At 39.2% G+C, this 13,175-nt stretch overlaps 1 protein-coding gene across 1 annotated transcript in view; it reads right to left on the bottom strand.

The window, feature by feature from the left end:
* Nucleotides 1-13,175, bottom strand: part of LOC108792132 (multidrug resistance-associated protein 5-like) — a 71,211-nt gene that overhangs the window by 15,559 nt on the left and 42,477 nt on the right. Inside the window, exons 19-24 of the mRNA XM_018562838.1 lie at nucleotides 11,013-11,159; nucleotides 9,714-9,843; nucleotides 5,651-5,804; nucleotides 3,872-4,000; nucleotides 2,812-2,998; nucleotides 2,489-2,578 (exon numbers count right to left, since the gene is read on the bottom strand). Of these exons, the coding sequence (XP_018418340.1) occupies nucleotides 2,489-2,578; nucleotides 2,812-2,998; nucleotides 3,872-4,000; nucleotides 5,651-5,804; nucleotides 9,714-9,843; nucleotides 11,013-11,159 (837 nt within the window). The remainder of the gene's footprint in view (nucleotides 1-2,488; nucleotides 2,579-2,811; nucleotides 2,999-3,871; nucleotides 4,001-5,650; nucleotides 5,805-9,713; nucleotides 9,844-11,012; nucleotides 11,160-13,175) is intronic.

Here is a 13,175-nt window from a genome sequence, read left to right as displayed (position 1 = left end):
CTGGATGTTGGATTATCCTTTGGTGTTCTCACATCTAATGCAGGTCAATGGAACCTGCATAAGACGTGATGATGTCAGCGGTCATTAAGCCGGAGCAACGAGGAGAAGAGGATGTCGGGGACCAGTATAGCAGCTGAGAGGGAGCCTAGAGGGCCAAGGATCAGGTAAGTAAAACAGCTTTGATAGTGTCCCCTAGACAAAACAAGCACTTAACACTTGCAGAGGGGCTACCTCCGCACTGCAAGGGTTAAGTGCCCATTTTGTCTAGGGGGTACATTTTTTTGTTTGTCTGGAGATGGATTTTTAGCAGAATTATGTTTACATTTTTTTTTTTTACCGAAATAAACTAAACATTAGTGGAGAAACAGCTTGTAACAGCTATATAAATAAGTGAAACTATTGGAATATACTTTGTTAGATGGAAAAGTATTGGAAATGGTTGGTTTTAACTTTTTAAGGTATCATTCTTATGAATCTTAGATCAATTGGAAGAATATTTTATATAGGTGATGCCCAAAAGAGCCAATCAGAATGCAGTGTTCATTCTGTAGGGTATGAAATCAAGCTGGAAAACAATACTTTAATTCTTTTTTAATGAGATCTGTTCAAGTGGAAGTAATAAATCATAGTTATTTAATTTATTAATAGTTCGTTTCTTGGTAGTGCTCTGTAGAAATACAGACTGGAAGGCACATTTCAGGAAGGATAATTAGGATTTCAAACACTCTAAGAGTCAAAGTATGTTTTACAGACATAACCAGATTAGAAGAAAAAGCTGTGCAAATGTATAACTAAAACAGAAAAGTAAATGAATTATTGTATCACCTAGAAAAGTAAACAAAGGAATTACTAAAAGTTCATACACTTGCGTAACTGATTATTTCCTGGGAAACCAATAACATCACAGTTACGTAAACAAGGGTCATGTATCATTCACTTCTCAGTAGTAGTGTAATGGTGGAATTTGTACTCTGCCAGCCCAGTTTAAACATTTACAGGGAACACCCTTTAGAATGTGGGCCTTTCCTTTAAATGTTTACAAAGGGCAATGATGAAAAGTCCGAGGTTTAGTCATGATGATGTAACAGCATGCAGTTAAATACAAAGCAACTAAGATAACAATAACAATAGTAATCAAGATTCGAAACATGCCGCACTCCACAGGATCTTGTCCATAAAATTTAAAAAAAAACTTTATTTAAGGAACAATACACGCAAAGTCAATATCTTCCCTCCTTGATCTTTAACCTCTGACGGGTTTCACCATTAGGCCTAATCACAGGTCTAATTGAGTAAGCCTAATGGTAAAATGTGTTAGAGGTTGAGGATCTAGGAGGGAAGATATGGACAGTGTGTTTATTGTACCTTAAATAAAGACTTCTATTTTCCGGAGAACATCCTGTGGAGTGCCACATGTTTTAAATCTTGATTGTTTGAGGTAAAGACGCACTGCACCCAGGACGTGGATGCAGTCGGAAGCCGTGATTGGAATGTGAGCGGTGTTTTGCTTTGTGTGAATAATAATAGTAACCTATTATCATAATTATGACAGTAGTAACTCTCTCTAAGGCCCCATTTACACCTGAGCATGTTGTAGCTTGAATGCCTAAGCGCTACATCGATCAATAGGAGGAATCCCATTGTTCTCAATAGCCCATGTCCAAGAGAATTCTGTCGGTCAGTAATTGGATATGTAGAGCCCAATAGCAGGGGCACACACCTTGGGATAGCGTACTCAGGAGAAGAATCAGGCAAAGATTCCAAATACGTGGTACAAAAAGGTAAATCCAATAATCATAGTCAAAGGACGCAAAGGTCAGGTAACGGAATCACACGGCTAGCAACTCGAACACACTGTGGCTAGTAGCTCTGAAACAACCGATCGATCGATCGATCTCTCTCTCTCTCTCTCTCTCTCTCTCTCTCTCTCTCTCTCATAGTGATCCAACAGGAAGTGATGTCAGGAGGTGTGGCAGAAGGGATGCAATTCCTGTATATAACAGGCAGCACTCCAGTGCTGCCATTTTGATGTAAGGATGTCTTCAAACATGTGCAAGCGGCCTCACAATTTTTACGCGGGGAAGTTATAGGACACAAGTCACTGACAAAAGTGCCAATTGCCAACATGCTGTGAGTGCGAGGACCCCTGCGATTGATACAGGTAAGTCGAGAATTGTGACAGTCACTTGCAGCAAAATGTATGTAGCTAAAAAAAAACCTTACAAGCTTCTTTTGGGGCAGAGTTCAGCATTTTGGGACCAACAGACTTCAAATGGAGGGCCTGAAAAATGCGTATAATGTGTGTTTTTCACACGTTTTCTTGCTAAGTAACATGCTTTTCATTGGCAAAAGTTATAAGCAATGCCACCTATAAGCAATGTCAAGTATTATATACAGCATTCCATAGTATACTAATGTTAAAAATCAATACTATTTATTACACCTGTTTTTTATTGTTATCTAAATCCAGATATATTAATAATATTACCTTGATATAGTAATTAATTCTTTCGACTGAAGTAAATCTGGCTTCTGTTTCTGTAACTAAACGAACAGTAAACTGGAAGAGTCCTGTAAGCTGAAAGAACAGAACACAGAGCTAAATTAAAAGTTGACTTATGTAATAAGAGACATGTGTAAACTGGATTCATCTATAGCAAAAAGTCTAAACATGCATCTTACAATTTTGACTTCAGTAAAGAGAAATCTGGTTTTAATGGTTTACTATATCATGTATGTTAGCCTTTTCATACAATATTTTGGAATGCATTGGACACAGAAAGAGGTAGAACATAGCTTTCAGCACAGTACCTGTACGGCATATGACATAGCTAGACCTGCATATGCTGGAGATATTTTTCCATGCATGAACACGACGCATAATGCAGCTACAGTAATAATAGCAAGGCTAATCAGATCCAAGCGCACTGCCAGCCATCGTATAGCACAACTAAAGAGAAAGTATGGAGATTGGTTGACATCCAGAAGTTTCTGATACCTGAAAAAACAAGTAGAGGATATCATACTGTAATAAAACCAATTGGCAACATAAAACCAGATTTCAAGACCTATATTATCATGGATAACACTAGCCTCTCAAAATCCATAGTCAGCCCTGCATTTAATTCACCCTTATCTTCAGAAAACAGAAAAGGCATTTACAGCCACAAACAGTACAAATAGAGATGATTATTTGCTTGTCAAATCAACAAGTACATTTTCATGTAATAATTCTCATTCAGTAACAGCATGGATGTAACTGAACTGAGAAGGGCTCATATAAGGTCCTCATAGGGCTCCTCAAAATCAATCATGCAATAATTTAATGCGGAGCTACCTCACATCCCTTGTGTGTATATATATATATGTTGTTCCCCTTTCCATCAGAATCCACTGTACTTCTCCTTATCTCTGCTTCCAACTTTGCACCTTTACTGCTCCTCATCTGTTCCCAGCACCCGCTCATATGCGTCCTTTCCTCTGCCTTCAGCACCCCTATATAGCTTTCTTCCTGAGGCTGAGCAATTAACTGCTAGGTAGTGCAAAGGTGTATTCTAGAGAAAATGACAGCAGGAGCCTGTCAAACCCTTCCACAGCCACCCAATGTCCACCCAACAACTGTTGCTACTGTGCTGTCCCTGAAAATATATCTACATATGTCCCCTGCACAAAATGAAATTATGCTTATGCACTGAACATGTTTTTTCTGTATGATAGGAGCACCACTAAGTAGTGTGAGCTTTGCATCTTTGTGTCATCGATAGGATGGTGATCGTTATGTAGTATCTGAACAAAGGAAGTAGCAAGATGCCACAAACATAAAAAAGGCAAAATGAGGATTACATAAATTAATATGAATTTTTTTACTTACTTAAGAATGCAATCACTTGTTTTATTGAAGGCTTGAATTGTTGTTATTCCTTGTAGTGTTGATGTAACATGAGATATAAATGGAGACTGGCTTATATTATCCAAACGTTTCAGTTCACGAATTAACACTCTGTAAAATAAAGGATAATACTGGCACACTTATTCATGGTTAACAAGGAGATACATGTGTACACAACAGTGCTTATATGAAATACAATCACGTTTATTAAGGTCATTTGTTTAACATTGTGCTAACAAACAACAATAGAATATGATACAAATGCTATCAGTACAATATAAAACATAATTCTGGAATGTGTTAAGCAAACAGATCATTTTGATAGCCTATACCACACAGGCAATTCTAAAATAATATATGCAAGCTATAAAGGGGATTTAAAGCATATTTAAAGGATGTGCTTTGATATTTAAAAGGAGGATGGCAGAGAACAAACATTATATAATAAATTCAATTGCTATCATCAATTATGGCATCATTAATTTTGAACATGTATTATGATTTATGATGATGATTATGGCAATAATAAATTACGTAAATTGGGGTAGATAGTGGTAGGAGGTGTTTAAAAAAAATATATATCTGATAATATAGGGAAATTGTTGTATTTGGTACCACTTAGTATGATTATTTGTAGCTGAGTGTTTATCCTTAACAACTCTGCTACTGAGTTAAAGGCATTCCTCTTTTTGGTTTTTCACTCTAATACTGACCAATAATAACAGCTGCAGATTGACTAGAAAAATTTACGCTATATCGCCAAAACTTTCTGGAGACTTTACCATCACACCAATATGAGCTTGTTGGACATCCCATTCCTAAACCATGTAAATTAATATAAAGATGGCCACCTTTGTAGTTCCACTGTGGTCCCAGCCTCCACACTTCTGGCTGTCCACAAAATTATGAAGTGAGTCTTTGGGGATTTGTACCCATTCAGATAAAAGAGTATTTGTGACTTCAGGTACTGATGTAACAAATTGAATCCCAGTTCAACCCAAAGGTGTTCAAAAAAGGTTGAGGTTAGTGCAATGTGCAGGCCACTCGTGTTCCTGCATGCAAAACTTGTCAGACCTTGTCTTTATAGACCTGGCTTTGTGCACCGGGCGCAGTCTTACTTGAACAGAAAAGGGCCTTCCCCAAACTGTTACCACAAGATTGGGAGCCCACAATTGTCTATAAGGTCTTTGTGTTTTGTAGCATTAACAGTACTCTTCACCAGAAAAACCTAATCTCAATAACTTGGAGGGGTGTCCACATACCATTGGCGATATATTGCAGGTAGGGGTGATGGCCATATAATGTACAGGTGAAACTCAAATAATTAGAATATCGTGCAAAGTTCATTTTTTTCACTAATGCAACTTAAAAGGTGAAACTAATATATGAGATAGACTCATTACATGCAAAGCAAGATAATTCAAGCCGTGATTTGTCATAATTGTGATGATTATGGCTTACAGCTCATGAAACCCCCAAGAACCCCAAATCCACAACCTCAAAAAAGTAGAATATTACGTGCAATCAATAAAACACGGATTGTACAAAGAACAATATCGGACCTCTGAAAAGTACAAGCATGCATATGTACTCAGTACTTGGTTTGGGCCCCTTCTGCAGCACTTACTGCAATTACGTTTGCACGATATTCTAATTATTCGAGTTTCACCTGTATATAGTTATATCACTTAGCAAATATTATATGCTGTCTGCTCAATTTCGTTAATCAATGCCACATAAATTCACTGCATCCCTTCTTACCTTGAAGCCCGGTTTACTAAGAAAAAGATCAGACTTAGAGGGACCACAGATAAGAGAAAGAATGGAAATACTGAGCTGATTACACCAAGGCAGAAGAAAACAAGGATCATGTTTTGAATAAGCTGTTCCATTTGGTTTGGAAGTCGCACATCAACTGAAACATAGAATATACATCAATATGAAACACAGAAGCAAAGAAACGGAGTCTGGGTTTTTTTTCTCTGCAATTAGAAAAAAAATACTTATTTCAATTGGCCACAAACTTAAATAAATTGTCTTACATCATAGCATAAGAAGCAGCCATAGGTGAAAACATCCAATTGGACATGTGATACCAATGTTGAAGCTGTATGTTAAAGGTATTCTCAATATATCATTAATAGAAGCTAATTTTAAGTGTCCTTCAAAATGGTGTCTTGTCCCAGCGCGACTATCTATAATCTACTTAGGGACCATAAATGCTTCTGTTTGTGTGCACACCAAGGAACTTTGCTCTGTTTATGGTGACAATGCCTATAACTGAATAAATTCTGGCTAAAACTATGTTCCCTCATCTACCCAGTAACCCCCCCCCCCACACCCCCCCCCCCCCCCTCCTTGTGACTCCACTGTATATGTCAGAGTCTAAAACAAGTGTCAGGGCATAAAGAAAAGCATATGCAGTATATCTCTGCAATACATGCACATTTCCTTATGCTTCATCCCTTTAAAGACCTCGCAAAAGCAGATAAAATGGGTGCTCTTTCCTTTTTTGTAAGAAACACATGCCTTTTTGTTGACTGAAATTGCAAAACTTGGTGTCAGCCCTGCCCAGCAGCTCTGAATTTCTAACACGATCAATGGGTACTTTTTTGCATCTGTTGGACAGATATAACACAATGCTTCCAATGGCATATTTAACAGAGCAAAGGGGAGAAGTTCATTGTTAGGGTTTACATACACTTTAATGTGAGCATGTTTCAATAGAGAACACAAAGTTATGTCTGTTTCGTTAAAATAACAATGCTTTTGTACACTTCACTGCTTATGCAAATCTTTATTGTAAATTTACAAGAACATCTATTGAAAGTGAAAGCAAAACAAATTAGCTTTAATGGAAATATGGGACCTGCTATTGCTATTAACACTAAGGCAGTGGTTCTCAACCTGTGGGTCGGGACCCCTTCGGGGGTCGAATGACAATTTGCCAGGGGTCGCCGGGAGTCTCCCGCTATTAGATAGCGGCTCCCGGCCGCCCGGGAGAGAAACACTTTCTCCCGGAAAGGTTTAATCTGCTCGATCAAGCAGAGTAAACCTTTCGCTGCGATCGGTTTTTTGTTGTTTTTTTTCTGACAAAGGAGCCCCGGCCGCCGTCAGCATTGGAATGCATAGCTACATTCCTATTGGCTATTTCAATTTGCAATAGCAAACTAGCTATTGCACCGGCCTACTGCTGCTGTCAATCAGCAGAGGGGGACCTGCAGTTCTCCATCAGGTCCCCATCTAGTGATTATCATCATTATTATTAATAATAAAAGCTGACACCCTCGGCTTGTGTTATATGGTTTGCCACTTTAGCTGTTACAGCAGTGGTTCTCAACCTGTTGGTCGCTGTGTGATTTCTGCTGTGCTAGGTGAGAGTCCTCCTCAGCCCTCTCCTAGCGCAGCAGTGTCAGTCCTCCGGCCACGCTGCCAGATGTCGCTGCAACCCTAAATTTTACCGTTGGGGGTCACCACAACTTGGCAAATGTTACCAAGGGGTCCCGGCCCTAGAAAGGTTGAGAACCACTGCACTAAGGGGTCAATTCAAAAAACTGCCTTAGGCAGCCAAGTAAATAACCAACCCGAAGTGAAGTGAGCCGAACGCTGTTCAGCTATTCACTTCAGGCTTGTACGGCTGATTTCAGCCGTATATACGGCTGAAATCAGCCGTACATCGGGTGGCTTCGGCTGGTTTCGGGTCGGGTCAGCATGTTCGGCCGACCCGAAGTGCAGAAGAAGTTCGACTCAGCTGATCCAACATCTGGATCGGCTGAGCCGAACCTCCGGCAGGATACCCCGCTGCTGTTCGGCCTATTCTCATAGATATCGAACAGCAGTGGTCCCAAGCAGAATAGAAAAACAGTTTAAAAAAATAGAAAACGATTGAAATGATGCCAGATAGCAGAGGGAGCAATAGCTTCTTTGCTATCTGCAAGTTTTTTTTATTATTCTGACAGCTGCTGCCATCAGAATACAAAAAACGTCAGCATAGGAATGCATAGCTAGATTCCTATTGGCTATTTCAATTTGCAATATCCAATAGCAAGCTGGCTATTGCACCCGCCCTCTGCTGCTGTCAATCACTAGAAGGGGAACTGATGGAGAACATCAGGTCCCATCTGCTATTGCAAAGTGAAATAGCCAATAGGAATGTAGCTATGCATGCCTATGCTGTTTATTTTTTTCTGACTGACGGCGCCGGCGGCTCCGATGTCAGAAGAAAAACAAACAAACAACAGAGCAGGGAAAGGTTTACTCTGCTTGATCAAGCAGAGAAAACCTTTCCGGGAGAAAGCTCTTCTCTCCGGGGCGGCCGGGAGCCGCTATCTAATAGCGAGAGACTCCCAGAGCGTCCGGGAGAGTAATGATAACCAGGGACGCTAATCTGTCTCTGCAAGTGGCCGGAGCCAGTCCTTGAGATGACGGCTGGCTCCGCCCAGCTGTCAGTAGCACGCTGTTGGCCGACCAATGGCCGGACGTTTGGCCAGCTTCAGCTTTCACCTCGGCTCAGTCAAGCCTTCGGCTCGACTGAGCTGCTAGGCCAACTTCGGGAGCTGTACGGGCTATAGTGAATAGCCCGTACAGCAGCCCTTCGGTTCTGCTGAACCGAAAGGGTCCTGGGGCCGAAGCTAGCCGAAGGATCGGCCGAAGCTACGGCTAGATCCTTAGGCAACTTTGTGAATAGACCCCTAAATTACAAAAAGGACTGGACAACAATCACATAATATATCCTTTTTTGTGAAATTTTACATTAACCCCTTTGTGACGGGAGACGTACAGTGTACGTCCTGTCACTTTGTGCCTATATGACTGGCCACGTACACTGTACGTGACGAGTTATATCAGGCTTTGTAATGCCGGTATTTGCTGATTCTCAGCATTTAACAGTCATTCATTAATGTCTCAGTATTGAGGCATTAATTAATGAAATAATTAAGCTTTTTGTAAAAGCTTCTTCCTTTCATTAATGAAAGAATGAAGCCGTTACATGCAAATAGAGGACCGCAATTTGCGATCCCGTATTTGACAGCTCAAAATAGCAGAGAGGCAGCAGTGACTCACCTCACCTCTCTGCTATTTGTTTTGACAGCTCGAGAGCCCGATGTTTGGATACATTTCACCAAAGAGATACAATGTATATCTTTTGAGTGAAATGTATCACTTCTGATCGTCTAGGCACGATCAAAGAGCTTTTAGTGAGATCTGAATCTGACTAAAGTCAGGATCAGTCTCTAAGGTTATTATTAGCTGTTCCTAAGTTTGGATCAGCCTAATAGCCAAAAATAAAATAAAAAAGTTAATTTATCAAGCTGTCATAGTGATTGCTTGATATAAACTGACAAGAAAAAAAAAAAGTTTTTTTATTTTATTTTTATTTTTTTTACAAAGTGTAAAAAAATTAAAATAAAGTGTAAAACAAAATTAGGAAAATATAAATTATATATAAATATATTTTTTATACTATAATTAATATAAAAAAATTCTAAAAAAAAAAATAATAATCAAAACTTGTGAAAAAAGTGTTTTCTTCTAGTTTTTTTCCTCATTTTTTTTATTTTATTCAAACTAAGTGAGGGGCTAGGTACACATATGTGATATAATTATATAGCCCTATCTGTCCTCTAAAAAACTATATATAATATGTGTGGGTACATTTAGTAAGAAAGTATATTACTGCTGTGGAAGAATCACACAGCAAAAATGTAAAAAATGTGTCAGTCATTTATGAACAGAACCTGAAAACTAGCTCAGTCATGAAGGGGTTAAACAAAGTGTTTTTGATAAGTGTTTATATTTTTTTCCATACTGAGTAATCGCTTACCCTCATCCACATCCTTGGTGAAACGGTTTAGGATACGTCCAAGTGGAGTTGTATCAAACAGCTTCATGGGGCTGCAGAGGACTTTTTGAAACAAAAGATCATGAAGCTTTGTTGAAGCTTTCAGTGAACTCTACAAGAACAATATGTATACAATATTCAATTATATAGTCTTTTAAGCGTGTTTAACATGTAAAACGCTTCCAGGCCTTTCTGTTGATGCAACCTTGTACTAATAAAAAATATTATACATTACCAGTGGAAATATGGGAGTAAATAGAAACATCGTCTAATGGTTGCTGGTAAGCCATAAGAAAAAATTTCAAACTTGCAGCATAACAGTAAGAGCGGCTACATGTCCATAGCTACTGAAAATCAGTGAATATGCTTTCATTAAATCTGAAAAGGTCTGAGCTTAAAGTGGAACTAAACTTAAAACATTTAAAAAAATGCTTTTGAGGTTTTTTTGGGGCAGAAGAGACATTCAAAGTGTGTACTCCCTACTGCACATGTGCAGTGTACACCCCAGCTCACTGCATCTGGGTCCCCAGGGCGAAGTAAGTCCTGTGCACATGTGCAGAAGTTACATCATCAGAGATTGCCCAGTGACAAAATGCCAATAGCAAAAGCAACTTCGGAGCAACGAGCAGGATGCACAAGGGTGGCTTCATAGGACCCTACAAAAGAAAGGAGCCATCCTAAAGCAGGATATCAGGGCCAGTGTTAAGGGGACAAGCTGATTCTGCAGGAAGCTAAAACTTTTAAACATCAAGAAGCAGCATCTATTGTAAATAATTTAACTATATGAAATAGTTTAAAAACAGTTTGACCTTATATCACTTTAAAGGAGAATTATGGGGTTAAGGCTTTTCCCCATAGTTCTCCTTAGAGTAACGGGAGGACACAAACTATGTGCCTACTATAAAGTGGGCCTCTTCCTAAGGAAGAATGCTTTGTTCACTTTAAGCTCAATAATTTCATGTTTTTCAGTAAGACATTGATTTAGGCAATTACCAAACTCTCTTTCTTATGACCTCCAGGAGTCTATGACCCTTTCGCACTGCTTGGCTGCTGAAGGAAATTGTTAGTATGGAACATAATGGACCAACTGGATAAATTCTACATCGAGTCAGTTTTTAGAACAAAGTAACTCAATTGTCTGTAACACAGAATGTAATATATCATCATGTTGTAGCAGCAGTGGTTGTAATGTCAAGTGACATCTGTGACACATGACTAAATTCAGGGGAAACTAATCCCAGTTTGACTGACTGGGTAAGGCAGAAGGAAGATGAACCTTACCTTAACAAAGACATATCCTCGGACAAATCTCAGCAGGAGAACAGCCACCATGGACAGAGCATAGATGTAAATATAGAAGTGCAGGTCAGGGTTATCCTTCATGCTGCCCCTCGACAATGTTATATTGCCTGTGGTAACTGTAATGTTCTAGGGATAACAGAAGGTTAAATGAAAAGAAATATAGGATATATGTCAAAATGTATTATTTTACATAGATGAGTGGGGGAAAAAATGTGTCTGATACCTCTACACATAACAAAGGTGTCACTGAAACAGTTATGGGGAAAGCCAGTCAATTGAGTTGTACAGGGATATAAGAAGCCTGTATCTGATCCAGTTAGTCAGGAACTAACCAGAAATTGTTTCTGAGTGGTGCTGACCTTCAACGGTAAACCTTGTAACTTGCATTAAATGCTAAGTTCAGCTTTTGGATAAAATGGCCCATGCAAACAAGAGGCCCCAGTAGGTTACAAATCATTCCATACCAAATCTGAGCTCAGCGTTGCCAAGATAAGGGAAAATAGAGTGCTCTGCACATGCACTTTAGAACAGAAAAGTGTGCTTGCTCCTGTGATGCTGGGAGCAGGAGCTCAATGCCTGCAGTGTCATGGAAACGAGCCAGGATGTGGGAATGAAAAACATTTGGGAATATTTAAGCCAGGTTTCATGGGTGCCAGAAAAGGCCTACAAGTACATTAAACAATATTTTGAAGAACTGCACAATCGATCTCAACCTACTGGAGCCCCTTGTCTGCATGTGCTATTTTATGCAAATGGTGGCCCTAGATTTTCATTTACAGGGATCTATTTTCATAAAAGTGTCCATTTCTGCTGAACAGTTTAAAAAAACACAATTACATACACTGTTATTAACAGGGTTATTCACAAAAGGGTGAAGAGTTTGGAGAAGGCAGGAGAAGTGAACAATCTAGGGCAACATAGCTGAACTGGAAAGTGAGCTGGATTAGAGAATGTTTCCAAATCAACTATGTTGTCCTAGAGTGTTCACTTCTCCTGCCTTCTCCAAACTCCTCACCCTTTTGTGAATAACCCTGCTAATGTTTTAGGCCCCATTCACACAGGGAGTTCTGGCGACAAGAACCTATGGATTCCTGCAGTGAGAATCCTAGATGTCCCAGTTCAAACACGACCGCTGTAGCCATTGAAGTCAGTCAGTGGCAGTCTGTATGTAATCAAAGATGGAACGATTACAGGCGGTTTGGGATAGATGACTGTCCCTGGATGCAGGAATGCCAGATCGCCTCGTGTGAATGGAGCCTTATGACAATAAAACATGAAGACTTACAAGAAGGTGAAAACGTTTTATAGGAACTAATACATGTGTGAGATTTAACGCAGAACAGATATATTTGTTATGGATGAAATTGAAATATGTAAGCCCATGTACATTTCCGGAATTTTAGTTATGTGCACTACGTGATAGCTCACACTTGATATATCATTTAATGCCATGGAGTTATAATTGTGTCAGTGAAAATGTACTTAAAAAGGCATTTTAAAAAAAGTCACAATTTTTTGGCTACCATTCGCTATTTTTTTACATTTTCAACTCTGTCTATAAAATCATTACTGAATTCAGAAATGTTCAATGATAATAATATCATTAATAACAAAAGGCTGATGTATTCACTAGATGTAAACAAAGCTGACAATGATTTGTTAGGTGTATTTTGCTAAAGAATAGGGAGGTTTTCGAACAACAACAGCTAATTCTGGACTGTCAGTACTAGAAGTGCCACATTCATATTTTACAAATAGTTATAAATCCATGGGCTAAGGTTTAATCAATGTACATGGAGTATTATTTCACCATCCTCCACAGACAAGAATGTGGTAAGGATAATGCTAGATGTTTCTCCATCCTTTAGGCCGGGTTCACACCTAGGCGGCATCATTTTTGCGCGTTTGTACACGCGTGTTCGCTATGCGGTTATTTTAACGTTTATGTGTTTTGCACATTTTTACCTGGCAGCTCAAGAAATATTAAGGACAATGCTCGAACGTGCAAAAAAATGTGCCACATGCTTCGTGCATGTGTTTTTGTTCATTTTCATTGAAGTCTATGGGGCTGTTAACCTCCCAAAGAAGCTCATGTACCTTCAGGTGTTTGGCGTTTTTCTGCTGGCGTTTTGCTGCTCAGGA

Source organism: Nanorana parkeri, unplaced genomic scaffold, assembly GCF_000935625.1.
Source record: "Nanorana parkeri isolate BGI_ZX_2015 unplaced genomic scaffold, ASM93562v1 scaffold21, whole genome shotgun sequence".
Lineage (NCBI taxonomy): Eukaryota > Metazoa > Chordata > Amphibia > Anura > Dicroglossidae > Nanorana > Nanorana parkeri.
Note: the sequence above shows the minus strand (reverse complement) of the source record. Positions and strands in the feature narration are given on the sequence as shown.